The following is a 24862-nucleotide window of genomic DNA, read 5'->3' as shown; positions in this document are numbered from 1 at the left end:
AAACATGTATTTTGTTGTTGTTATGACGGGTATTAAACTAAAGTGCGCTGCAATCTGCAATCTGCAATCTGCATCCTCAGTCTGCGTCTCCATTGCCGATTATTGTCGGTCGGGTTGGGTCGGAATTTATGGTTGTGGTCTTCCAAGTCTGCCAAGTCGGTGAGTCTGTCAACATTTTGCTAAAGAAAACTGCAGGCGGCATATGCACTTCAGATATGAAATGCCTTTTTCCTCCGATTCTTGAGTGTAATTAATTAATTTCGCGCTCGTTTTGGTGCGCTGCTGCATTATGAACGCAGAGCCATCGTTTTGGGGCCGAGCCGGTTCCATTGTTGTTGTTGTCGTTGTTGTTATTGTTATAAAACATACAAAATTATGTGCACATTTGCATAACATTCGCTGGGGCAACGGCTGAAGCTCAGTAATCGTTCTACTTTGGTCGCGTAAACGCGTCTCCGCCGCACAGCATCCAACTAACTGGCCATCCATAAATCGGAAAAACTCAAAACATAGAGAAAGGACTTCGACTTTAATAAATCGAGATACGGTTAAACGGGAAAAACTTGCACAAAATGTCACACGGTGAACGCAAAGGACGCCTCAATGTGGTCAAATTTCTAGAATTGGTAAAAAGCATAGCCTCAAAATTTACTAGATTAACCTTTATCCACTATGTTTACATATTCCTTATAGTTAATATTCATGCTTAACAGTATATTCAGTATATATATTAATACATACGCAAATATTTGTATAATGTTTTAATTATATGATTTTTAAAAAAGCTTTTTTAGTACACGTGAAAAGATTCATTTTTTTAAGCTTTTTAAATTTGATGGAATAATAATAATTTTTTCATTTCTAGGCGTACGCTTTTTTTTCGTTTGTATTTTTTTTATAAATTCGTGATGTTAAATGATTTTAATTTCAAGAACCTATTATTTTTCATTTTATTTTATCAATAATTTTCCTTCGTTTTCGTTTTCGCTTTTATCTTTTCATTTTGAGAATTTGTAAAGACTCCATCACATTTCATTAATTTAAATACAATTGCGAAATTCAAAATTGCAGTTTTTAATTTGATTTAAATAACTAATGATATTTTTACCAGATATTCAAAATATAGTAAATGTAATGAAATTATCTTAATGGAAAAATACGTTTTGTTTCTACATATTGATTTATAGGCTTAATCGCCTACTTTTCCAAATGTTGAAATAAGTTAAAAATTGTAAAAATAGTGGAAGCTTTTGTTCGCATACAAATAGTTGTTATTAAATATTAGATTGAATTGAATTTCTTTTATTGATCAACTGAAATATTCATTGTAACTTGATTTCATCGCTAATGGATTGGCGTTCTCAGGCATTCTCCGTTGCCTGTTTGGTGCTGCATTTCTACAGTTTCAACGACCGCGACATAATGACCTCATTCCTGGCCACGGGCACATTCACCGGATACATTATTGTGGTAATTGGCGTCTTTGCAGGTGAGCACACAAGCTTCTACCGTTATGTACCGTCGATGTGATGAACACACTCTATCGAGAATATTTTCCAATCAACAACAGGCGTATTGATGCGAGCACCGATCCACAAGCGCATCGATATATTCTTTAGCGTGCTGGGCTGCGCTTTGTTTGTGGCCAGCGGCGTCTTTATTATCGAGGCTTGGGAGTTCTCCTTTCGGACGCGCACACGTGACTTGGCGCTGATCAAGGCATCGCTGTCGATAGTGAACGGCGTGTTGTTTGGCTTCGACGCCATTTTCACATTTCGGGACAAGTGAGACAACAACAATAAGAAAAGTAGAGAAACCAAAAAAGGAGCGACTAACTCCACAAGAAAAACCCAAATGCATTTAACGCGAATCCATTGTACACATTCATTTCATCGCCAAATGATGTTTTACATGATGTACTTTCAAAACAAAACGAAAATAACGCGTTTATTTTGCGCAAAATTCTCACTAAATTCATACATACATTTTTTGTTATACTTTTTTTTGCCATAAATTATATGTTTACATTTAGTGTGCCATAATAATAACTTCTTTTTTTTTTTGTGTGTGTGTCAATAAAAAAAAATATTTATATATTCCTGATACATGCATCGAAAGTATTTATAATTGGACTGAGCCCCGCCCTCACACACACACAAACAACAAACAACAAAGACACATACACGCACACACACACAAACACACACACGCATCCATCAATTAGCTGCTGACATGGAAAATAATGGAAATACTAGCTTTGAACGCCTTTGGTTTGCATTGTTATAGTAGTTAGATTTTATTTTATTGTGTTGTTGTTATGATTTTCATTTTTGATAGACGTGAGAATGGTATCCAACGCCGTCATCTTCAAACGATTTTGTTTTTTAAGTTTTAAGTTCTTTTTTTTTTGTTTTTCTTTATTTTGCATCTTTGGATGTTCTTGTTGCTGATGTTGGTGTTGTTTCTTTTTGTTGTTGTTGTTGTTGATGCTGGATGTTTGATGATGGTGCGCATCACTTAGGCAGAGTTGTGGATGTTAAGTCGGAAAATGTCATGAGCTACGAAATAGGTTCCAGCATTGGTTTTCAGCACAAACACCTGGGAGAAAGCGTGTGGAGGATCATCGTCGCACTGCAAAGTGATTTTGAAAATGAAAATTCATTAATATATGTGTACTGGATGAAATACAACAAATATATAGTTAATAGTGTGCTATTGTTGTGCAGTTTCAGTTGGAATTAATTGAATTGTGAGAAAGGAAATCAAATTCAAATAAGAGAACACATTGCAATGCTATTAAACCCTTTTTAAGACATATACAAAAATCAGCGTTGGGCACTAAATAATGCCAATAAAAAACCATAGAATCATCTCATCAATTTATGAGCAGTGAAAGTAATTATTGAGCAGATTTGCTGACAACATGATTTCCAATAAAAATAACAATAAACTACTAAGTTGCCCTTTTTCTCTATAAGTTAAGTATGTAGAAAAGCGACCACGATCAGCTTAAAAAGAATAAAATCGAGACTGACATCGGAGTAAGTCAGAATAAACTTTAACGTGCCCATCGCTGATATAAATAAATAATTGTTAGTGAATCATGTAGGTTTCTAGTAAGCTCGGCAACTTTTTATGTTCAGCCATCGGATGAACAGCCTGACTAAGAATTTTGTTTATATTTAGGCAGATGAGAAGCAATGTTGAATTATCAAACGAGATAAAAGAAAGCAAAATGTCAAGCCAAAAAGAAAATGTGTATTTTGCAGAGGCATTTGAAATTCGCTTACTGCAATGGCAACCAACATGCGAAGACGAGAAGTTGAGTGGCAAATACGTTGATCACGTTCAGACGAAGTCGTAGCCGAGTATCGAAGTCACAGAGAGCAATGTTATCGACAATCGAGATCGCTTAAATGTATGTACATATGTAACTAATCTATGTATGTGCTATGTACATAGTTAAGTAAGTTTTGTTGTTGTTGTTGTTAGCATGGTTCCATAGAACAAATATACAATAATTATTAAATTCATTTAGTAAGTCCATGTTGTGGATGCATTATTTGGATTTTGTTTTTAGGGTTCTTGCTTGGATTACAAAAATGCTGTGTTTACTTTGCCTGTGGCCAGGATCGCTGTCGCTGCTGTGGATGCTGCTGCGATGGCTGCGCTGCTTACAACTGCCGGATGGATGCTTTGGGGGCTACACATCGTGCAGGGCAAGCCTAAAGATATCGTGTTGCACAAAGAAGCTAACGCCCACGGGCTTGAGCACAAAGGTCTGAATATACGCATGCGGTTGATCCTCATCCGTCTGCATCACAATATACATAGATATATACATACATGATATACATACGTATGCTTATATTTATGAATACATAACACTTCGCCTGATAAGTCACCTGGTATGGCTTAATATCTAACTATCTGTTTAATGATTGCTTCGCCACAATTCAACCATTAGTTTGCACATTTTAAATTGATATCTGTGGCGCAGTAACAAAAAGACATTTTGGATATTGATTAAACATTTTTTTGAGTGTGGAAAATACTTTTTAGAAGCTTAACGAAGTGCACAATCTTATAGAGGTCTTCTCTCCAGCAAATTTATGAGAAAAAGTTGAATGACCTAGTTAATATAGTAAAGATATAAATAGATTGTGTTGATCGACCCCTGAGAAATTTTTTTACACGTAACCAGCTCGACTATTACAAATTATCTGAATTCCTCTGGAGATTTACATCATTGCCATTGAAACTAAAGATTGAGATTTTATTTAAAACAACGAAGAAATTGCCGAAAATAAAAATAAGTTATAATAAAGTACTTTGGACTGGAATTGTCCTAAAATAATAAGGGTAAGGATTAATGTTAAAATATATTTGAAAACTGCAATTGGTTTGTGTCATCTATAATCACTGGTTCAAATATATGTAAGTTATGGTTTGAGTTTTCGTTTAATTGAGCAAAGAAAACTAGTTTTTGAGTTAAAAATTTAATCCCTTTATTATAAACAAGCTCAATTTTGAGAATAGCCCTTTTAATGTGGATGAAATACACGCCACAATTTATGTCCATTCGACTACCATTTGAATTGTGAGTTGATAGTTTAATCAGTGACTTTCTATTCAAATCCTAACTCAAATTAGCAGTCTCCTCCACTTCAATTAGTGAGTAAAGACATCGAATTTTAACTATATAGATAACCTTCTATCAAAACCAAAAAATTAGCTTTGACCGGGGACTTGTCAGGCGATGTATTATGCTTAACGAAATATAGGTAGCCCAAATAATAATTATAATAATAAAGGAAATGCAGCACAAATCATATTGCAAGGATATTTTTGAATATGAATCTCACCTGAAGACGTCCCAAGACATTGATCAGCACGCCGCCATCGAATGTGGGTTGCGAGTCGACTGTGGTTATAACTCGAGTGATCTTTTGAAAACTAAGACTCTGTAAAACAAAAATGTATATTTAAAATATTTGTATTTCGGTAATTTGTGTAATTCACTAACCTGCACTTTCTCAAGTATTTTTGGCGCTCCCTGTATTTGATGTCCCTCGAAGGTCATGAAGGAGTCTGTTGCCTGTGTGAAGAAGAAAAAATAGAGAAAATAAAATCGAAACATTCAATACGCAATATAAATACGCATAAAAAACATAAGAGCCCAAATACATGCACATATACATATGTATATATATTTGCTGATACATATGTATCTGTATAGGTGTGCGTGTGTTTGTCAATGTCGATGTGTGTGTGTGTGTGTGTGTGTGTGTCATACTTTTGTTGTATGGGAATTTTCGAGAAGAGCATGCATAATGGAGAGTGACTTATTTGAAGCTCACAAAACCATTTTATACCTGCTGAACTGAACATTTCTCGTTTCTCCACTCCACACGAAATAATTTTCGCGCTCTTTTTGTCGCTCATCCCCCTCCCCATCGCGTTCTACACTGCACAGGCACAATACAAAAATTATGTTGCAGGCAAAATTTTTGTCAAGGGCGCGACGCGCGTCACCTGCAGCAGCAGCAGCGGCAACAGTGAACAACTCTCTCTACTAGCATAGTATGTGTGGGCATGTGGGTTAATACTGTGTTTATACATGGTAGGTTAAACTCACAAATTAAGGATGACGATGACGGAACACGCTCGAGAGAATTGTGGACAGATTCCATGGACGCTTTTTTACTTACGCTGTAGAAGTTAACCACGTTAGCGCGGTTCTCCGGATCGTCAAATATGGCATAATATTGCTGCACGAATCCTTTGCCAATGTCCTCGTATTGTGGATTAAGTGCCATGTTTCTTAATTTTTTAAACAAAATAAATGGTATAAGCTAAGAATTTTATATACTTTGTTTTTTTTAACAAGACTTCAAAATCTTGCCAGTGCACGACTGAAAACGCAAAAGACAACGAGAAGTGTGACCGCAAAATCGCAAATGGCAAACGATTGCTTCGTTGCAGGCGATGCAAATGTGACTCTTATCGATTAGTCGATAGTTGCAAATTCAAATAAATATTTGTACGTTTTATTTGAATTTTTCTGAAGATTAATTTATTTATTATGCTAGAATTCAACATTGAATACATGTGAAGTTTACTCTTAATAATGCGATAGTTTGCATTTGACTTTTATTTACATGCTTGCTGTATTTTGTAATGTCATTGGTTGGTCACATTGGCGTAACATTCCAACGGTTGTGCGTTTCGTGCGCAAAGCGATTAAAGTGTTTTTCTTTGCATTCTTCAATAAATAATGTTAACTTTGGCAAATATTTCCGAATTATGTCGCATATGCCTGCGACACTTGCGACAACAACAGCAGCAACATGCTGCAACAGGTGGCAGCCCGTCGACGATGCAACGCAATCGATCCAGTTACAATTTCAGGGCGCTGCCCCATTTGGCCAAGATGTTGAATCAGTTCTTTGGCATTGACGTGTTGCAGCAATCGGACAACTTGCCGCAAAACATTTGCACATTGTGCTACAATGCCGTCGAATACTTCGACCAGCTGTGCAACGTTGCGGCGCAAACCAACGAGACATTAAAGCGTCTAACACTTGCCCAGGAGGAAGATGACCAAAAGAAGAAGACGACAACGGCAGTGTCATTGGTGGACACCCATTTGGTTGGTACACATATTTAGTCAGAGTTGTGTCGGATTGTTTTTTAGGGCTGCGCCAGCATTTTTGCAGTTGCCGCACGTAAAAGATGAGCCCATAGACGATGATGCAGCTCTCGAGCAGCCACAAGATGCGACAGATGAAGACGCAGCTTCAGCAACGGACGCTGACGCTACAGCTGATGCTGAAGGTGAAGCAGATGCTGAGACAGAGGGCAGAGACGAAGAGGCGACGGCCAGCAAACGCAAGCTGCTCGCGTGCCAACAATGTGGCAAACAGGTCTATAAGCTCCCCTACTTGGAGGCGCACATACGCAGCGTCCACGAGGGACATCCGAAACCCTTCCTGTGTGCCAATTGCGACAAGGCCTTCACACGCTACGAGCAACTGCGTTCGCATATGCGTAACGTACATCCAACTGCCGTGGCAGCCACAAATGAGGCAAATGATGAGCTGGAGTTGATCTGTGAGCAATGCAATCGCAAATATAGTACAAAGAATGCGCTGGGGGAGCATCTGAAGCGACATGCGCAGGACAAGCCGCACATCTGTGAGCATTGTGGCGTGGCGAAGGTCACTCGCACCGAGCTCCTCACGCACCTGCGCATCCACAATCCCGACTGGGAGAAGTTCAAGTGCAAGCAATGTCCGCAGCTCTTTCGCCACAAGAGCGCCATCAGTCGTCATGTGCGCGTGGTGCACGAGGGGCAACGGCGCTTCCAGTGTGGACATTGTCAGAAGCGATTCGGCACGCATGCCTCGCAGGTGCGACACGAACGTTTGCACATTGCCTCCTTCTAGTTGAGGTGCAATTCCAATTCAATATTCCACAAAGAAAAAAGACAATTAGCATTTAAGAGACTTTACATTTTTACCTTAAGAAATCATTACAGAAATGCCTTCTTGATTCATTATGTTTATCATTTTTGTTTTTATATTCCTTACAACATTCCCATCATTGTTCTTTGCCTTACAGCACAAGTTTATGTAGCAACAATGAAATCTAGATTTAAACATTTTGTACTGTTGAAGCAGAGCATAAAATTCTCTGTTAATTAATTATGTTTATTGTTTCGTTTTTGTAAATCGGGTAAAGTTAAAACCCGATCATGACAACATTCCCATTATTGTTACTAAGCTATTTGTTTGCTTCCAACAAAAGTTTATGTTATGCTTTAAGCATGCTACATGTATGTATGTAAAACATAAGCTTAAAAACTTCGTAGTACAAACCCTTTTGTCAAAATGATCGTTGATCTTAGATGGGCTTTTATAAAACATTCGATTTTAAAGAATTTGAAAACTGTGCTTGAATTTAAGAAGACGCTCTAAACTCAAAAATGATCAGAGATAGCTAAGTCTTTTAGGTGGCGCACTATAATATTCATCTCGTAACCCATAAAGTAAGAAATAAGATGGACGGCAGCTAATTTTGATGACTCTGGAGAGCATAGCTGCTTTAATCATTGAAAAACACAGAGCTTTATATAAGTTGACAATTCCTGCTGTAAATGAAGCCAAGCAAAAAATTTACTAGGGATTCTGGAGATTTGTTGGCATTTGTGACATTCTAATACATTTGATAGACCCAAGTACATGTAATAACCATTGTAAAAAGCCTCGAGTGCGACGTGCTAGAAGACAATGCGTGCCGGACCAGCACCGAAAGGTCCGTTGGCACGTGAACTGAATTCTTTATTCAGCCAGCTTTTCATACAAGTAACCCACTTCTCTAGGTTGGTGCTCAACTGTGTGTGAATCTCAATAAGCTGATTTAACTCGCGCTGTGTGTCGCGGACACGTTGCAACTCATTGGCATCAAAGGCATCGCAGATGCGACGCACAAGATCGGGTCGAATATTGATTACGGCCAGACTGCAGCAACTGAAGCCGGACATTAGACCGCTGGCCAGCAGTGCCGTGGAGCCGAGCAGAATGATACGTCCGAGGCGCAGGCAACGCTGGCCCATCTCCAGATCGCCGCTGGAATAGTGCAAGCCCATAAAGTTGGGTATAGCACGCTCGGCCTTGGCACAGAACTCTACCATGTCCACTACCAGATGAAGATTAGAATGAATTCAAGTTGATTGGAAGTTGGGTAAGCACTTACGATTGACGCCCGTCATAGCGGGCAGATGGTAGTAAAGAAAGGGACGAGTACGACAGCGACTAGCCACATGCTTGCAGTAGCCCACCAGCTGGTCCACGGTGCGAGGCCTATAGAAGAGATCCGGTAGCACGACGACGCCACTCACATGCAGCTCCTCGGCATGCGAGGCGAGAGATAGAACATCGGGCGAGGGAGCGCCGCCCAACTGGATGAGTATTAGCAAGTTGTGCCGCAGGGCTGCACGATGCCAGTACTCAGCGTTAGCTTTGCGCTCGCGCACCCGCATCATGGGACCCTCACCGACGACACCGTTGACCACGACGCCGGCAATCGTTTGGTTCTTCAGCCACTCCGCGTAACGGTTGATGGGTCGCACGTCCAGACTGCGACGACTGCTGAACGTATGTATATAGTGTTAATGCTTTGCAATCTAGCTACTCACTCGTCATCCTTGAAGCAGGTGAAAACGGGAGCTAATAATCCTTTGAAGCGACATGTGAGGAGTTGAGCGTCTTTGGCAAACGGTCTTGGGGATGCGCGCTCGCCGGGATCGCTTGCGTGATCGCTTGCTCTACTGCTTTTCACATCTGTGGTATTAAAAGTTGCAATTCAGTTGTGAACATATTTTTGGGATGCATTGCTTACCATCAGCGGTGGATTCTTGTAGAAAGGGTGTTTTCGTTGATTCGTCACTTTTATCGGTATCTCTTCGAAACCCGGCCATGTGTTAACCTATATTACTTTGAATTTTGTAGAATTTTGTATTATAACTGACTGCGAACAGTCGCAAAATTGAAAACTAAAGCAGTTACAGCTATACCTGGCATAATTTAAATGTGGCGCCTTGATTCCTATCGTCAGTCACACATACTTTCGCCGGTGTAAAAAGCTCGTTATCGATGTGCGGCATTTGAATGGAAAATATCAAGAATAAACAACTCAGGTGAAATTTCACTGTGATTTTACTTTTATAACGGACTTCAGCAGTTCCTTACAAATCAGGTGCTGATGTATTTTTGATACGCAGCCACATCTATAAGGTGTGACCAGCAGCAAATTAGGAAGTGCGTAACAGATTGTTATCGATAAATGACATTTGCTAGCAGAATAGCAATAACAACAAACAACACCGGCGAAAACGTAAAGCTATTTTTGTTTTATATTTATTTTGCTCACACATTTCAAACGTTTTTAAAAATCATGCGCATTTTAACAAGATCAATAAAAGCGAAAATTCTGCAGCTCAACAGCTTGCTGGTCGGCAAGGTCCACTGCCGGCAATTGGCCAATTTGGCAATCATTGCGAATCCTAAACAACAACAAATGCAACTTCAAATACAACGCAAAGAATTCTGTCATTGCAGCAGCAGCAATATGGTGAAATATTTAAACCAAAGCGAGGCTATAAATGTGGACGTGGATCTCTTCAACGAGTACAAATTCAGTGTGGATCAGCTGATGGAGCTAGCCGGTCTCAGCTGTGCGCATGCAATCTCTAAGTGCTTTCCAGCTGATCGCTTTGGCCGCGTCCTCGTCTGTTGTGGACCCGGTAACAATGGAGGTGATGGCCTCGTCTGTGCTCGTCATTTGTCGCTCATGGGCTACAAACCAGTCATTTACTATCCCAAGCCTACGCCAAAGCAGCTCTATGAGAACCTGGCCTATCAGTGCCAGCGCATGGACATCTGCAGTATTGCAGAATGTCCCAGCTTAGAGACAGCTGGAGACAGTTACGATTTAATTGTGGATGCCCTCTTTGGGTTTAGTTTTAAGCCACCCGTGCGACCGGACTTTGTGCCCGTTGTGGAGCTGCTGCAGCAGACCAAATTACCCATAGCCAGGTAATAATATGACAGCATAGGCCGATTCATTTTAAACTTCATTTCCTTGCAGCATCGACATTCCCAGTGGCTGGGATGTGGAGCAGGGCAAGCTTAACGATTGTGATCTAGAGCCAACGCTACTCATCTCGCTGACGGCACCGAAACTCTGCGCCAAACACTTTAAAGGCAAACATCATTATTTGGGAGGTCGCTTTGTGCCGCCATCGCTTCAGCAAAAGTACGAACTTAATCTACCCGATTATCCTGGCAATGAGCTCTGCGTCGAGCTGTGATTAACGATCCAAAATCGATGGCTTTTCTTTTTTAAATAAAATTCCTCCTATCAATTATAATCTTATAAGATAATGATTTGAAACGTTTGTCTTACAAATTGAAGGTTAATTTTAAGCAGGGCGTGTATATAGTGATTTTTTTGTTAATAAAAACAAAACAGAGTATCTTTTTCGGACAATCCTGATTTTAAATTTTTTGAGTTTACGAAAAAACAAAATTATTTGATTGTCTTTAGGGAAAGGTATTGGAAATATAAATATAATCATCATTATCACGTAATTTACCTAGCAATCGTTGCAAAGCAAACTGACCAAATTTAAAGGTAAAAATTCTACAAAATGTGTTTTTAAACTGTTTGATTATATTGTACACATTCAAGTGTATAACGTTATATTACAAAAAAAGAAGGAATTTATAATAGATTTACTTGACTTATTTATACAAACGATTGTAGTTCTTGCGCCTGCGATCCTCCTCGAAGTTATTGTTGCGTGCCCACTCCTTGAGATTGCCCTTGGAGCGCAGCATCGCCGATTTGGAGTCTACGTCTCGCATCACAAACGGCGAGAAGCCGGCAATGTAATCATCATCGAGGGCATTTGTCTTCGTTTTGGCCACACGCGATGGCATCTGTCGTGGCATTGGCTGATCCTCGGACAGAATGGGATTGCGCGAATGCTTGCCACCCTGGAAGCGTGGCAAACTCTGATTCTTATATTTGTTTGTCAGCGGACGTCGTGTATTAATGTGTATCACTTGTTTGCCATTCTCATCCAGACTGACGGCGACACGCTTTAGCGTCTTGTTGCCACAGTTAGGACAGAAGACTTTTGTCATAATGCTGGTGGTCTTGAAGCAAGCATAGCAGCGCAAAATATATGTGCGCAACTGTTTGATGATGCGGCCATTGAGCGCGGCCAGCTGCAGATTCAGTTGCTTGAGCACATTCTGCAGCGCATAATCGGTGGTCATGCAAGCCACCGGCGGAATGATGTCTGTTTCCACCTTTCCCTCGAGCGCCTTTTTGGCCTTTTTGATGTTCGAGTGTGTGATCCAGCCATCGTCGCCCACTTCTTCATCTTTCTGGGGCTTTAAATTGCTATTGTTCTGTTCGTCATCCTCTAAGGCAGCATCATCATTATCATCGTCATCGTCTTCGTTTGTGGGCTGTGCCACTAAGATGTCAGCTGTGGCTAGCTCCTCATCCGCCGATGGAGCACATTTCAGTTTCTCAAAGAGCTTGTCGAGCTCCTCCTGTGTGAGATCCTCTTCCTCCTCATCCTCCTCTTCAGTGGCAGCAGCTGCCGCTGTTGGTTTGTTGGCCACCTGTTCGCCCTTCAACTGCGACTCAATAGCTTCCTTAACGGCATCTGTCTGTGACTCTGACTCTGCCTCATCTGCTTCCTCCTCCTCTTCCTCATCGTCTTCATCCTCTTCGTCGTCATCGTCATCCTCGTTGCCCTCAGGCATATACCAGCCAACCAAGCGTTTGTTGTTTGCATCTTGCATCTCCTCGGGCTTGTCCTTTGAGGCAATCACCTGTGACACCACGGGCTCCTTGCGTAGATGTTCAGTGCCTAGTAGATCCGTCTCCAATTCGTATGTGAGGGCAATTACTTTCAAATCAATGCCTGACAAGCTTGCATAGTCGCCCGTCTTCTTGGCAAACTCCACGCAATGTTTGATGCTCTCTGCACGTGGCTCACGCACCTGGAGATCAAAGGGAAGCACGCAGAGGCGGCGAATCTGTCGCTTATTACGCACCTCAGCAACCACATCGGGAACGGTGAGAACATTTTCGGCGTATTCCTAGAAGGAGCACATATTATTGGATAATTCAATTCCGAAGCGAGGCACTTACGTTAAGAGGTACAGCATTGATGAACGCAGTTGTATCTGCCACAATATACTTGATTTTCGAATTATTCGTACTCATTATGTTTATTTAATATACACATCAACGAATGAAAACAAAAACCTTCTAGTTTTGCACGTGTTGCCCGCAACAGTTATCGAAATTCACTTTTCGATAGTTAATATATCGATTTGAGGAATACAATCCCAAAAAATAGTATTAATTAAATACACAAAATGATTCGTTAGCATTCAATTTATTTGTGATGAGCTCATTAATTTTACCAGTTACCTATTACCTAATGAGATTTTAATAGCAATTTATATAAGTTATGTGCAATTTTCTAGAAGCACAGGTCGTTATACACTTGAATGCATATTATTTCTCTGAAGGTGCGTCTGAAGTCTTGCTTACAAATGCATAACGTTATAAATAGTTTTTCAAGATATTCAAAAACCAACGATAATTTAATTATTAACTTAATTCATCTGCCGACCTCTTCAACTATTAAATATACTATTTAATTTATGGTATTTTTCGTAACGTACGAATATGTAGTTCTAGTAACGTACGATTCGCAAATAAAAATTTCATGTAATCGATAGTTTATCAACATTCTGCAATTGTTCATCTCTATTTTTCACGCCAAAAATGGCGATATAAGTGCGTACGCTTATTATTTTTTTTGCTCGGCTTTGGTTTTATTGTCAATATCAAAACATTCGTAGAACGTATTATATAAAGGACGCGCCAAAAGTGATATAAAATGTAAGTACATCGCCTTGCAATAGTTACACATAACTGCAATTGATAGCAAGCCGTCCTTTGTTGTAACGCATTAGTGAGTTTAGCAAATTGGCGAAGAGAAAAAATATCGGCAATGTGGAGTCAGTGGCCAGTTGCAACTGCAGTTGCGCCGCCACAACCCTCGTTGCCACCCCCACTGCCTGATGCACCGCCTCCGCCGCCACCATCCGATAATGCAACCTCTGCCACAGCGATTCCGGATGCAGCCGCTGCTGCTGCTGCCGCCGCAAGTTACGCGGCTACCGCAACGGCAACAGCAGGCGCAGCTAATCCTTATGATCAGTACACGGCGGCACAGTATGCGGCCATGACGCCGGAGCAGCAATACGCCATGCAACAACATTGGCAGCAGTGGCAAACTTATCAGCAGGAATACGCCAAATGGCATGCCCAATATGGTGAACAGGTAAGTTCAGCTAGCATATACATACATTATTATTATTACTACATATTTTATTATTGTATTTAGTACACTCGCGAAATGGCCGCTGCAGGCGCAGGAGCAGCAACAGCAACGCCAGCAACTCCAGCTGCAGCACCAGTGGCAGCTGCACCAGCAATTGGACCTGTTTATCCACAAGTTGCTGCAGTGCAGTCATATTTTCCCCAAGCTCAGTCACAGCCGCCGCCGCCGACAGCAGTTGCGGGCCCACCTCAACCAACCCAGGCCCAGTTGTCGGGCAAAATTAGTGCGCAACCGCAGATGTATAATCAGCCGCCGCCACCGCCTCCCCAAGGCTACCAACAACAGCAACAAACAGCTCCATCACAACCACAGCAGCCACAACAACAGCAGCAACGTCCGCCGTGGCAACAACAACCGCCGCCGGGTCGCTACAATCAAATGCCGCCAGTTAACTATAATGCGAACGATGTGAATGCATTTCCCAATTTGCAGCAGCCACCACCATCGTTTATGCAACATCCGCCGCCGCCAACAAATTCAGCAGATGCCCCTTGGATGGGAAAGGGAGCAGCTCCCAACAAGGGTGGCAACAACAATAGCAAAAACGATGAGAACGATCACCGTTCGCGCTGGGATGGACCGACGTCCAACGAACAGCAAGGACAGCAGCGTAATAATCGCTGGCAATCCAATGACCAGGGACAACACAACAACAGCAATAATAATAATAATAACAATGGTGGAAATAAGTCAAATCAATTTGGCAATCGACGCAACTGGCAGAACAATTCAGGCGGCAATAACAACAGCAACAACAATAACAATAATAGTCGCAATCCAAATAATCCGTTTAGCTCAGCACCGCAGGGCAACTATAATGCTGATAATGATGGCAGCAACTTTGGTGGCCAAGGATCGTCTGATGGTTTTGGTGGCTCTGGAAATCGTCGCGGTGGCAACAACAACAACAATCAGGGACGGTTTGATCGTCAGCATCAAGGCGGCGGCAATTTTGGACATAACAACAACAACAGCGACAACGGCTCCAATCGCGGTCCCAATCTGAACAACACTTTCAATCAACCGCAGCAGCAGCAGCAGCAGCAACAACAGCAACAGCGTGCACCAGATTTGGATGAGGCAACGTTCGATCGCTTGTTCCAACAGTGGCAGAAGCAATTCGAAGATTGGAAGCGCGCCAATGCCAATCATCCGGATCGTGCCGAGTATCGTCGCTACGAGGAGGAATTCGAGAAGCAGCGTCGTCGCATCGCCGAGCGTCGGGAGCAAATGCGACTCAGACGCCAAATGCAGCAGTCGCAACAGTCCAATAATAATCAAGATCATCAAGGCATACAACAGCAGCAACAGCAACAGCAACAACAACAGCAACAACAACAGAAGCCGCGTAGATCACATTTCGATTTGCCCGACGACGATGGCAATTATGCGCATATGCCTAGTAGTCGACTTTATAGAAATGAACCAGCCGGTCTGGACTCAGCATCGGACTTGGAGCCACCACATATGCTGAGCAAGAGTAAGGAACAAACAGGAGCTAAAGAGCAGCAGCCACAAGTTGCTACAACGAAATCACCAAAATCTTCAGCACCACAGCAGCAGCCACCAGCTGAGATTAATAAGAGCACAGCTAATTTGCTCGGCAAGCGGAGAACGGACAGTGGTAGCAACAGCAGCGCAGCCAAGCAATCGAAACAGGAGAATATTTTAATCATATCGTTGGACGACGACGATGACGATGCCCAATTTGTTGAGGAGCAGCAGCAGGTAGACCAAGAGGATGGAGTCTCGACGGCTGATACGCCTATGAAGAATATATTCAAGAAATCGGATGGCATACCAGGCTTAGATTTAGTTGCTGATGGTTCTACTGCAGCCGGTTCGCCAGCATCTGCCAAAGCAGCGGCAGCAGCAGCTGCAGGGACAGACTCTTCTGGCGAGGGCAACAAGAAAATACCATCGCTATTTGATGTTGTGATTGCTAAGCCCAATATCTCGCCACCATCGCGCACTGTCTCCGAATCCGAGGAGACGTCCGAAGCGAAGCCAACGGCCAGCGAAACGATGGCAGATGATGTCAGCAATGCCCTCAAGGATCCGGAGTTTATGAATAACTTGTCGCAGGCGTTGGCCAACGCGCAGGATCGTCAACGTGAGCAGCAGCAATCCAACGATCAAGATGATAATGCACCTGGACCCAACAACAACTGCAATAGCAGTAGCAACAACAACAATAATAATAGTAACAACAATAACAACAACAATAGTAACGACGGCAATAAAGATGGACGTCAGTTGTCGTTTGCCGAATGGCAACGCAAGAAGAATCATCAGGACGATGAACACGATCGAAATATGGGCAACTTTGGACCAGGTCCAGGCGGCAACAACGGGCCAGGAAATCGCGGTGGCTTCGGACCAGGAGGTTTTGGCCCCGACCAACGTCAAAACGGTGGCCCCAACTTTGGTCCCAATGGACCTCCATTTGGACCCAATGGCTCACAGCTGATGGGACCGAACTTTATTGATTTTGGCGGACCCAATTTCTCTGGACCCAATTTCGATCGACACGGACCTGGACCCGGACCCGGACCCGGACCATTTGGTCCCGGGGGTCCGGGTGGGCCTAATGGACCGTTTGGACGCAACTTTGGACCCAATGGACGCAACAACAATCCGAACTTTTCGGGTCCTGGTCCCAATTTCGGACCGAATTTCCGTGGCAATAATGGACCTGGTCCGGGACCGTTTCGACCCAATTTCTTTGGCCCGAATGGTCCGGGGCCTGGTCCAAATTTTGGTGGCACTGGTCCCGGTCCATTTGGCAGGCACGGAGGTATGCCGTTTGACCGCAACAATCCGAACGATGGCAACTTTGGCCCAGGACCCAATTTCAATGGACCCAACAATAACAATAACAATGGACCCAACAATAACAACTCGTTCAATGATAATCCATTCAGACGCAATGGCGGACCACCTGCGCCCAACTTTGATGATGGTCCAATGGGTCGCAATGGTCCCGGCTTTGGACCACGCGGTGGCGGTGGACAGCGAAACAGTTTTGGCAACAACGGGGGAAACGGTGACAACAACAAGCCATGGACTAATGGGTATGTGTCAAAAACCAATTTAAAATAGTTATATATCACTTGCTCTCTCTGTCTCTATCTCTTGCTATCTGTATCTCTCTCCGTCTCTGTCTATCCAACTGCTTTCTCTATGCCCCTTAATAAGTTACTTGATTATGACAATCTGACCGGGGATAATAATTTAGAAAAGTGTGTATTTAAAGAAGTCGCAGATTTCATTCCGTCTGCTTGTCTAAGAAATGTTTAAAATCGAAACACTTTCTCAGTCCTTGAAATAAGAGCCCCGAATTGGATTTATATATAGCCAAATGTTCAAATACAAATACTCTTTCAATTCCTCAGCTATACACAGATCAGAGCACTGAACTCTCATGAGCGAGAAACATATATACTAAAGTGTTCAGATCCCTAAAGCAATTGCATGTTCTGCATCTCAAAAATTAGGGAATAAAGTTTGTTTTGACATCCGTATTGCACATATATATTCATGCATCAAGTCTAACAATTCGTTCAGAATCTGAAAATCATTTAAAATACTTAAAATATCATACAAGTATTTTGGATGTGCTTTGATTTCGATCGAGTAGTTCGTACATTGTGCATATGCATATATGTCTTCTTTGGAACGTTAAAAATTACATCAATTTAGGACGCTAGCTTATTAATTTAATTCCAAATCCTTGAACATTTGACTAAAAAATATACCAAAAACCTTTTCGCAACGATAACAAACGATAAAACTTTCTGTGATATATTGTGGTACAATTGAAATTGAATTTTAAAAATCTCTGATTTAAAAAATATATACTATATATCGCTGGCACAAATTGCACAAAACTTATTTTTGGTTGTAGTCCTATAATTTGTGTACCTCTTAACTGAAATTAAAATTGAATTCGAAGAATGTGACGCGACATTCGAATAGATTAACCAAAACAACAGTCTTAAAAATCAGACCAACCAAAAAGATAGTGCCCCAGTTTGTCCTCGTATATTTGTAGTCTAAAAATGTGTAGGCAATGTTTTTTTTTGGATTGTGTCGTTAATGCTGGAATTTCGATTCCATACCCGTTTTCTCTTTTTCTCTTCTACTTTTATGCACTCGAAATAAAATGAACATGACCATGAAACACATGAACATATAAATTAAAATACTTATACACAACAATTAACTGGTATTGTTCGATGTCCTCTTACGAACAAACACACAAAAACCCCGAAAATAAATTTGTCATCGAATTCAACAAACAACTCGTGTGTCTGTTCCGTGTGTTTGAGCAGCAATGCCAACAGGGCAAAAGCCTCAAACAACAGGAACAATAACCATAATAAGCAACCGCATCACCGGTCCAGGTTGGGTTAAGCCACAGAGAATGGAGATGATTAGATTACCGTTACTTTCTGCTCGATGATTGCAATATTGAACTCGAGAATATTGCACACAACAAATAAACATACATCTCACTTACCCAGTAATCCCAAAAACCAAAAAATGGCACTACTCCAAACTCGTGTTTTGATTCTGGAAGTTCTGGAACTCTTTTTTGTAGATCTACATAAATAATCACAATACTTATTGTACGATGATTGCAAGCAGTTTTCTTGTTATTTGCGACATTCATTTATGTAAATAATAACGACTCTTGTGCATAGTTTTTAAGTTTTCCAAAAGCTAATCTCCGTAGAGTAATTTTCTTTCGATAACATCAACTTTGAATTGAAATTGAATTCACGCCTTTTTGTTGTTATACTTTTTCATTTTACCCAAGCACTTTGGGGGTATACAAATTGAATTGAACAGATTTTTATTATTTAATCTTTATATTTGAGTATCATAAAATAATGAAAAAAATATCGAAATCGAAGTTAGAGTTATCAATTTTAACTAAAATATAATAGCATATATTAACTAGACTAAAAACACATTGAAAACGAAGTTGAATAAAGTGATAATAATGAAATCTGATTAATGCTTATTCAAATTTCATTATTCATGTAGTTTCCTTTGAATTCTTATTATATCATTATTGAAGCATATCAGTTTATCATAGTTATAACTACAGTTCCGTTCACCTCCTCATCCGTTTATTTCTTTGGGAATCTTTGTCCGCATAAATAAAGATCCAAGGAGTTGCAAAATGAGGAAGCTTTTTTAGGAAGATTTTTTATCTTGACTGTGGTTTTAGTCAAGATAAAAAATCTGTATCTTTCAGGGTCTTTATTGCTTTGGCTTTCTCGAAGCAACCCGAATACTCCAAAAAACCTTTAGATTATAACTCTTTACGTGACCAAAAAGTTTGCACATGTTGAAAAACAAATTCAATATTCTATTAAGAAAGCTCAACATTATTGAGTTTTAAACTTTTATTAAAAATTAAGTTTTTTTTTTTAATATATTAATTCAAATTGAATATCATCGGAAATATATCTTAAAATTGGACACACCCTTCCGAATGTATTTACATTTTTATGATAATAAGTATTAGTTTACCATCACTTAGTAGACTTTAAAAATCCCAACACAAACCCGTTTTATGCTACTCCTATGTAATACTTGAGCAAATGTTGTCCGCTATTACCTTATTGCCAATAATCTTTGTTGTTGCTAATTTTAAGGGAGGAAGGAAAAAGCAGTGCAAAATGAAATTTATTTGCCCTCTCGGTCTGTCTGATCCTCATTACTACGCTACGATATAATCAAGTCATACTAATTAATTGGGGGGATAGAAAATGAGATCAACTTGAAGAGCAATATTGTTCCTAGTTAGTCGATGAAGTTCTTTAAAGTAATGTTGTTCAGAGTGTGCCTGACTTTGCGCACGCTGTACTTGGTACTTTTATGAGTGCGTCTCTTTTGAGCAACGTTTGTTGTGCCAAGTGACAAGTCTTTGGAATGTCTTTAGATCCAATGAGACCCAGTTATGTCCTGTTATGTAAATAGCTTGTACTTGTACCCAACAATACAATTGCTTGTCCCAACCAAATAGCAATTAATGTAAAAGTTTAAGTGTTTTTTTCTGGTTTATATTGAAAACGAAACATAAACCGATTGTAAAACCAAAAAAACCAAAACCAATTCTTTGCAAAAACATCAACAATATCGAAACGAACACATAAAAAATCAATAACAAAACAAATTGCGACCCAAAATGTTATGAATAATTGATACGAAAATCAAAACTCGCCACTGCGTCACGAAACGTTGCAGCGCGGAATCATTCAACAACAACAACAACAGCAACAACAACAATGGAAACAACGGCAACAGCAACAACAACGAGCCCATTTACCGTCCCATGAAAGTGTTTGACTATCAGAATGTGAGCAACACCGCCGCCAAAGTGATTGACTATGGCCACAAATCAGCCGATGCAGCCGGGATTCGAATGTCAACTGGATCAGGTGCTGGTGGAACTGTCGGTGGCCCGGTGGCAACATCCGACTCAGCTGCCGCTGGGATACCGGACTTTAGGCCTGTGAATACCTTTGACTATGGACATGCCTCGGCATCGGTGGGACAACAAGGAGTAGGAGCTGGAGCGCTCAATCGGAATGTCAACATGAATAGTAACAAGAAGAAAAACAAAAAGAAGAATAAGAATCGTCAGCGAATGTTGCAGCAACAGCAGCAGCAACAGCAACAGCAGCAGCAACAGCTGCAACAACAGCCGAATGAACAAACAGATGAGTCGATTGACGCTGAGGTAAGTGAATAATTATATAATTTTATCAATGCAAATCTGTAATCAATGTCTTCTTTAGCCCAAAGCTGGAAACGTTGTTGCCGGACAGAGCAACAAGCCCGATGATCTCGAGGATATTTCCGATGGAGAAGAGTGAGTTGAATTCAAGCAATAAATTTGAAAACAAAGCATTTAATGATCATCACATAGCAATCTGGTCGATGAAACTCCACCACCGCCTCCAAAATTCACCAAGCCGCCGCAACAGCAGCAGACACAGCAGCCACCGCCGTCGACACGCAAAGCATTCCCAGCAAATCCTCAACGACGCATGCTAAGTGAGCCGCCCACAGCGCTGTTTCCCTCGACAGCGGCAGCCAATCAACAGATACCCGAACATGTGGACACAAGTCGATTGGAAATCAGTATGCCCACCAATGAGAATCGCAATACTATCTCGATCGATGAGGTACTGCTGCCACCCGGTCGCTTAACGCGTCCCAAGCGCATCTGTATTATACTGAGAGGTCCGCCAGGCAGCGGTAAATCGTATGTGGCACGTCTGATCAAAGATAAAGAGCTGGAAATGGGCGGTGCCAATGCGCGTATACTAAGCGTCGATGATTATTTCATAATCGAAAACGATTATGAGGAGAAGTGTCCAAAGACTGGCAAAAAGGTTAAAAGTTTACAATGCATATCGAAGAATTTAAAGTTATTGTTTGTTATGTTTGTAGATACCGAAGAAGGAAATACTGTATGAGTACGATGAGGCCATGGAGGAGACGTATATGCAATATTTGATTAAATCGTTCAAGAAGACCCTAAGTGATAACCTATACGATTTAATAATTGTCGACTGCAACAACAACTCGCTGCGGACGCTCAATGAATTCTATTGTCATGCCAAAGACTCGAATTTCGTGGTAAGCACTCTGTCACTCTCCCTCTCTTTTATTCTATGATTGTCTCTGTCTATGCTATGTATTATACATATATGTGTGTTTTGTTTCTTTGTCAGCCGTACATCATTGATTTGCACTGCGATGTGGAGACCTGCCTGGGTCGCAATATTCATAGCCGCAGCGAAAAGGACATACGCGAGGTGCTCGACAATTGGTGCACGACGCCGTTGCACTACATCAAGCTGGATGTATCGTCGCTGCTGGAGAATGTCGTTGAAATGGAAGATGTTGAGAACATGGCAACGGTAACTATGCTCTAATGCATGGCTGAGGCTCTTAGGCTGAGGCTGAGGCTGAAGCTGTGCCACCTGCTGTCCATGCTCATGCCTATGTCCACGTCCACGCCTGTGCTTATGTCTATGTCCGGCCATCAGTGAGTGTGTATGTTATTTTTGTGTCTTGTTGCACGATGGCTGGCTGACTGGCAGTGTATTGGCAAATGACGGTGCAAAGCAAAGTCTACAGCAAGCGGGATGTGATTGAATCAGCTATTACATAACTATTATATTATATATACATATATACGATTAATAATTAAATAAGCACGAGTATGCATCTAGTTGGCGAAGCCACAAAAAAGATAAGAACAACAATTGCGTATTGTTGTCGTTTAGTTGTAAGTGTTTTCTCTCCGAAATTCTCTTACACTTTATGTATGTGACGATCCTCTATATATACATATTGCTATGCCAAATATTATGTCCATTTTATATACATATAGGTATATACATATATATTTGCATATACACATATGGATCTATACTGAAATACTTAATATGAGAAAGAACTCTGCTGTATAACTCTATCTATTTATTATCGAAAATACTCGAATTACAATTTTTATGAATTATTCATTACACAACTACTATATTGAACTATTTGAATTGAATTATTTATCTATGTCGATATTAAGTAAAGGCAAATGCAATGCGATGGTCAAGCGAACCTTTGTTGATTTATTGCGGCTTATTCGTTGCAGGATGATAATACCAACAGCGAGGAGGCTGCTGCCAGCGCCGCTGCCGAGGATGCGCCTGCTGCCGTTGTCATCGATGAGGACAGCAACAGTGCCGATGCTGCCAACGATGTAAGTCTCAGCTATGCACATAGCTATCTCAGCCTTCTAATGGGTATTTATTTGCCTATTAAGAGCATTGTGTTCTCTCTCTCTCTATTTTACAATTTACTTTTCTGGGTTTGTGTCTGTGCGGCCTAATTCGCTAATTCTGTCAAATCTGTTTACTGCAATGTATTCTTTTATTTACATTTTATTCGACATGTGTGTTGGTCGCGTTGTGTTGTATAGTGCGGCTTTCTGAAAAGCAAGTGGGAAAGTGACACCACCGAGGAGAATCTGGGTAAGTGCAATCAAAATTGAACTTACAACTTTTGTTGCATGACTACAATCGAAACCATTTACAGCTCGTCTCGACGGCACCAACCGATTGAAACAGAATCGCAAGACGGCAAGCATGGCCGAATTCTTGCAGCTGGATGATTGGGAGCCACCGAAAAGTGGAGCTGATGGCAAGAAACGCGTAAGTTCTGTGCTTTTATATCGAGTATGGAAATAAGTCATTCAATTTATTTGCAATCGCGTTTGCAGGTTCGTTGGGCGGACATCGAGGAGAAGCGTGCGCAGCAAAAGATGCGTGCAATTGGTTTTGTGGTTGGACAAACCGATTGGAAACGCATGATGGATCCAAATGCCGGCAATCGAGCGCTCAACAAAACCAAGTACATTGAGCGCGTTAACAAACGACGCTGATGATCGATCCAAATGGCAATTTGCAATTGGCAATTAACAAACACAATCCCAATCATCACAAACACAAACACAAACGCACACACCACAACTACCAAAACCCATTGAAGTCTATTTGTATGTGCTCGGAAATACAACTACCAAATAGCTCCTACTATTTTAATAGTTAATAACATGCACACAATCCCTGTTTGTGTTGACCATCAAAATGTTTGCATGCATTTAATGTGCGGCCATTTTGCCATTGGCGTGCAACAAAAAAAGAAAAGTTGTGTTTGTGAAAAGCAAACACAATGAGCAGCAACCCAATTATACTATGTATGTATGTATGTATGTAGTACCATACAAATTCCAACACATTTTGTGCTCAATTTCCAAAACAAAATGCATGAACTGTATGTATGTATGTATTATTATTATTTGTACTAATTTAATTATTACATAACATAGATAACATTTATTATTTTTTTTTGTATGCATTTACAAGCAAACCAGCAGTCACATCGTTATCATATACAATTTTTTATTTTGCTTAACAAATTGAATGAATTTCATTTTAATCCACAAAAAAAAACAAGAACAAATATCGAAATGCATTCATTCATCATGTTTGCAGAGAAAGCCGCAAATTAAAAGAATTTTTGTACACAAAACACACACACACAACACTAGCAAATATTTACATAATTAAATACATATACAACAATATAATATATGAAACTGAATATGTACAAGAATCAATTACGTATTTTAATGTGGAGATCTAGCGAGTTGTATTTTATAGCAAAATAAAGCCTATAAAATATTATGATTGATGGTTTTCGATCAGTAATGATTTTTAAGGGGATCTTTGTTAGCTTTTAGTTTACATAATGTACATTTTAGTAGTATTGAAATGGGAGGTGGAAAACTCAATATATTAAATGAATATTGCATTCAATTTTGAATTGAATTTTACATCTAGTTTAATGTTGCAACACACATGCAACACTTATTTCAATGAAAGAAAAGTATGTAACAGGTATAGGAACGCATCTCCTATTCCATAAAGTATAAACATTCTTGATCAACAGAGATAGAGGATGTTTGCACGAGCATAAAATTTGTTTCAAATATTTCCACGCCCACTTTTGCTCCCACAAATACATAGATAAAAATAAAAAGCTTAATTTTGCAGCTGGAGTCGTGAGTCGCACTAGAGTTTTCGGTACATTTAATAACAACTACAGTATTTCTGACTCCAAAATATTTGGTTGCGAACAAATAAAAATTGTAGCAATTATTTAAAAAACTGGCTGCCTTGCTTTGGCTGACAATCTGGTATATTTTGGTACTGTATGGTATATTTTGATTGTAGTACTATATCAATATACCAAGCATAGCCTTTGGTATAT

General features: G+C 40.6%; 7 protein-coding genes across 14 annotated transcripts; 4 read left to right on the top strand and 3 right to left on the bottom strand.

The window, feature by feature from the left end:
• The first annotated feature begins 122 nt into the window (after positions 1-122).
• LOC133847392 (uncharacterized) lies at positions 123-1808 on the top strand. Its single transcript, XM_062282387.1, has 3 exons — positions 123-626; positions 1366-1489; positions 1571-1808. The coding sequence occupies exons 1-3, from the start codon at positions 573-575 to the stop codon at positions 1786-1788; spliced, it is 396 nt and encodes a 131-aa protein (XP_062138371.1). The 5' UTR covers positions 123-572; the 3' UTR covers positions 1789-1808.
• Positions 1809-2374: 566 nt separating this feature from the next.
• LOC133847393 (probable nuclear transport factor 2) lies at positions 2375-5955 on the bottom strand. Of its 2 annotated transcripts, XM_062282389.1 has the most exons (5): positions 5712-5955; positions 5027-5098; positions 4866-4964; positions 3616-3814; positions 2375-2631 (listed from the first exon to the last, which is right to left on the bottom strand). In XM_062282389.1, exons 1-4 carry the CDS (start codon positions 5817-5819, stop codon positions 3704-3706), a joined length of 390 nt encoding a protein of 129 aa, XP_062138373.1. In that variant the 5' UTR covers positions 5820-5955; the 3' UTR covers positions 2375-2631; positions 3616-3703. The 2 variants fall into 2 exon arrangements, with proteins under 2 accessions (XP_062138373.1, XP_062138372.1); XM_062282388.1 differs by lacking the exon at positions 3616-3814 and having other exon boundaries at positions 5712-5947.
• Positions 5956-6193: 238 nt separating this feature from the next.
• On the top strand, positions 6194-7706 carry LOC133847388 (gastrula zinc finger protein xFG20-1). The gene is made up of 2 exons (XM_062282380.1): positions 6194-6652; positions 6720-7706. Exons 1-2 carry the CDS (start codon positions 6278-6280, stop codon positions 7446-7448), a joined length of 1104 nt encoding a protein of 367 aa, XP_062138364.1. The 5' UTR covers positions 6194-6277; the 3' UTR covers positions 7449-7706.
• Positions 7707-7739: 33 nt separating this feature from the next.
• Positions 7740-9600, bottom strand: LOC133847389 (N-acetylneuraminate lyase B-like). Of its 3 annotated transcripts, none has more exons than XM_062282383.1 (4): positions 9403-9600; positions 9200-9344; positions 8758-9140; positions 7740-8700 (listed from the first exon to the last, which is right to left on the bottom strand). In XM_062282383.1, the coding sequence occupies exons 1-4, from the start codon at positions 9479-9481 to the stop codon at positions 8282-8284; spliced, it is 1026 nt and encodes a 341-aa protein (XP_062138367.1). In that variant the 5' UTR covers positions 9482-9600; the 3' UTR covers positions 7740-8281. The 3 variants fall into 3 exon arrangements, with proteins under 3 accessions (XP_062138367.1, XP_062138365.1, XP_062138366.1); XM_062282381.1 differs by having other exon boundaries at positions 8758-9152; positions 9403-9599; XM_062282382.1 differs by having other exon boundaries at positions 8758-9149; positions 9403-9590.
• Positions 9601-9656: 56 nt separating this feature from the next.
• On the top strand, positions 9657-11065 carry LOC133847390 (NAD(P)H-hydrate epimerase). Of its 3 annotated transcripts, none has more exons than XM_062282385.1 (3): positions 9657-9700; positions 10122-10598; positions 10651-11065. In XM_062282385.1, the coding sequence occupies exons 1-3, from the start codon at positions 9672-9674 to the stop codon at positions 10871-10873; spliced, it is 729 nt and encodes a 242-aa protein (XP_062138369.1). In that variant the 5' UTR covers positions 9657-9671; the 3' UTR covers positions 10874-11065. The 3 variants fall into 3 exon arrangements, with proteins under 3 accessions (XP_062138369.1, XP_062138368.1, XP_062138370.1); XM_062282386.1 differs by lacking the exon at positions 9657-9700 and adding an exon at positions 9799-9897; XM_062282384.1 differs by lacking the exon at positions 9657-9700 and having other exon boundaries at positions 9776-10598.
• Positions 11066-11214: 149 nt separating this feature from the next.
• On the bottom strand, positions 11215-12896 carry LOC133848284 (RNA-binding protein NOB1). The gene is made up of 2 exons (XM_062283782.1): positions 12736-12896; positions 11215-12683 (listed from the first exon to the last, which is right to left on the bottom strand). Exons 1-2 carry the CDS (start codon positions 12808-12810, stop codon positions 11307-11309), a joined length of 1452 nt encoding a protein of 483 aa, XP_062139766.1. The 5' UTR covers positions 12811-12896; the 3' UTR covers positions 11215-11306.
• Positions 12897-13346: 450 nt separating this feature from the next.
• On the top strand, positions 13347-24205 carry LOC133847343 (uncharacterized protein DDB_G0283357). Of its 3 annotated transcripts, XM_062282315.1 has the most exons (12): positions 13347-13497; positions 13572-13942; positions 14006-17076; positions 20264-20759; positions 20818-20891; positions 20949-21417; positions 21476-21664; positions 21760-21948; positions 22683-22790; positions 23010-23061; positions 23126-23241; positions 23310-24205. In XM_062282315.1, the coding sequence occupies exons 2-12, from the start codon at positions 13610-13612 to the stop codon at positions 23469-23471; spliced, it is 5259 nt and encodes a 1752-aa protein (XP_062138299.1). In that variant the 5' UTR covers positions 13347-13497; positions 13572-13609; the 3' UTR covers positions 23472-24205. The 3 variants fall into 3 exon arrangements, with proteins under 3 accessions (XP_062138299.1, XP_062138300.1, XP_062138301.1); XM_062282316.1 differs by lacking the exons at positions 20264-20759; positions 20818-20891; positions 20949-21417; ... (1 more) ...; positions 21760-21948; positions 23310-24205; XM_062282317.1 differs by lacking the exons at positions 20264-20759; positions 20818-20891; positions 20949-21417; ... (4 more) ...; positions 23126-23241; positions 23310-24205 and adding an exon at positions 18337-18970.
• The last annotated feature ends 657 nt before the right edge of the window (positions 24206-24862 follow it).

This window comes from Drosophila sulfurigaster, chromosome X, assembly GCF_023558435.1.
Source record: "Drosophila sulfurigaster albostrigata strain 15112-1811.04 chromosome X, ASM2355843v2, whole genome shotgun sequence".
NCBI lineage: Eukaryota > Metazoa > Arthropoda > Insecta > Diptera > Drosophilidae > Drosophila > Drosophila sulfurigaster.
The sequence above is the reverse complement of the archived record's forward strand: the minus strand, read 5'-3'. Positions and strand labels throughout refer to the sequence as shown.

Coding starts and splice junctions, on each gene's coding strand:
- LOC133847388 (XM_062282380.1), top strand. CDS start 6,278: ATGTTAACTTTGGCAAATATTTCCGAATTATGTCGCATATGCCTGCGA. Junction 6,653..6,719: donor CATTGGTGGACACCCATTTG/GTTGGTACACAT, acceptor GCATTTTTGCAG/TTGCCGCACGTAAAAGATGA.
- LOC133848284 (XM_062283782.1), bottom strand. CDS start 12,810: ATGAGTACGAATAATTCGAAAATCAAGTATATTGTGGCAGATACAACT. Junction 12,684..12,735: donor TCAATGCTGTACCTCTTAAC/GTAAGTGCCTCG, acceptor TGCTCCTTCTAG/GAATACGCCGAAAATGTTCT.
- LOC133847393 (XM_062282388.1), bottom strand. CDS start 5,819: ATGGCACTTAATCCACAATACGAGGACATTGGCAAAGGATTCGTGCAG. Junction 4,965..5,026: donor AAATACTTGAGAAAGTGCAG/GTTAGTGAATTA, acceptor TTTGTTTTACAG/AGTCTTAGTTTTCAAAAGAT. Junction 2,632..4,865: donor ATGTCTTGGGACGTCTTCAG/GTGAGATTCATA, acceptor ATCACTTTGCAG/TGCGACGATGATCCTCCACA.
- LOC133847389 (XM_062282381.1), bottom strand. CDS start 9,481: ATGGCCGGGTTTCGAAGAGATACCGATAAAAGTGACGAATCAACGAAA. Junction 9,345..9,402: donor ACAAGAATCCACCGCTGATG/GTAAGCAATGCA, acceptor TTAATACCACAG/ATGTGAAAAGCAGTAGAGCA. Junction 8,701..8,757: donor CGCTATGACGGGCGTCAATC/GTAAGTGCTTAC, acceptor TTCATCTGGTAG/TGGACATGGTAGAGTTCTGT.
- LOC133847392 (XM_062282387.1), top strand. CDS start 573: ATGTCACACGGTGAACGCAAAGGACGCCTCAATGTGGTCAAATTTCTA. Junction 627..1,365: donor TGGTCAAATTTCTAGAATTG/GTAAAAAGCATA, acceptor TGGCGTTCTCAG/GCATTCTCCGTTGCCTGTTT. Junction 1,490..1,570: donor GGTAATTGGCGTCTTTGCAG/GTGAGCACACAA, acceptor AATCAACAACAG/GCGTATTGATGCGAGCACCG.
- LOC133847343 (XM_062282315.1), top strand. CDS start 13,610: ATGTGGAGTCAGTGGCCAGTTGCAACTGCAGTTGCGCCGCCACAACCC. Junction 20,760..20,817: donor ATGAGTCGATTGACGCTGAG/GTAAGTGAATAA, acceptor TGTCTTCTTTAG/CCCAAAGCTGGAAACGTTGT. Junction 22,791..23,009: donor GTGCCGATGCTGCCAACGAT/GTAAGTCTCAGC, acceptor TGTGTTGTATAG/TGCGGCTTTCTGAAAAGCAA.
- LOC133847390 (XM_062282384.1), top strand. CDS start 9,847: ATGACATTTGCTAGCAGAATAGCAATAACAACAAACAACACCGGCGAA. Junction 10,599..10,650: donor ACCAAATTACCCATAGCCAG/GTAATAATATGA, acceptor ATTTCCTTGCAG/CATCGACATTCCCAGTGGCT.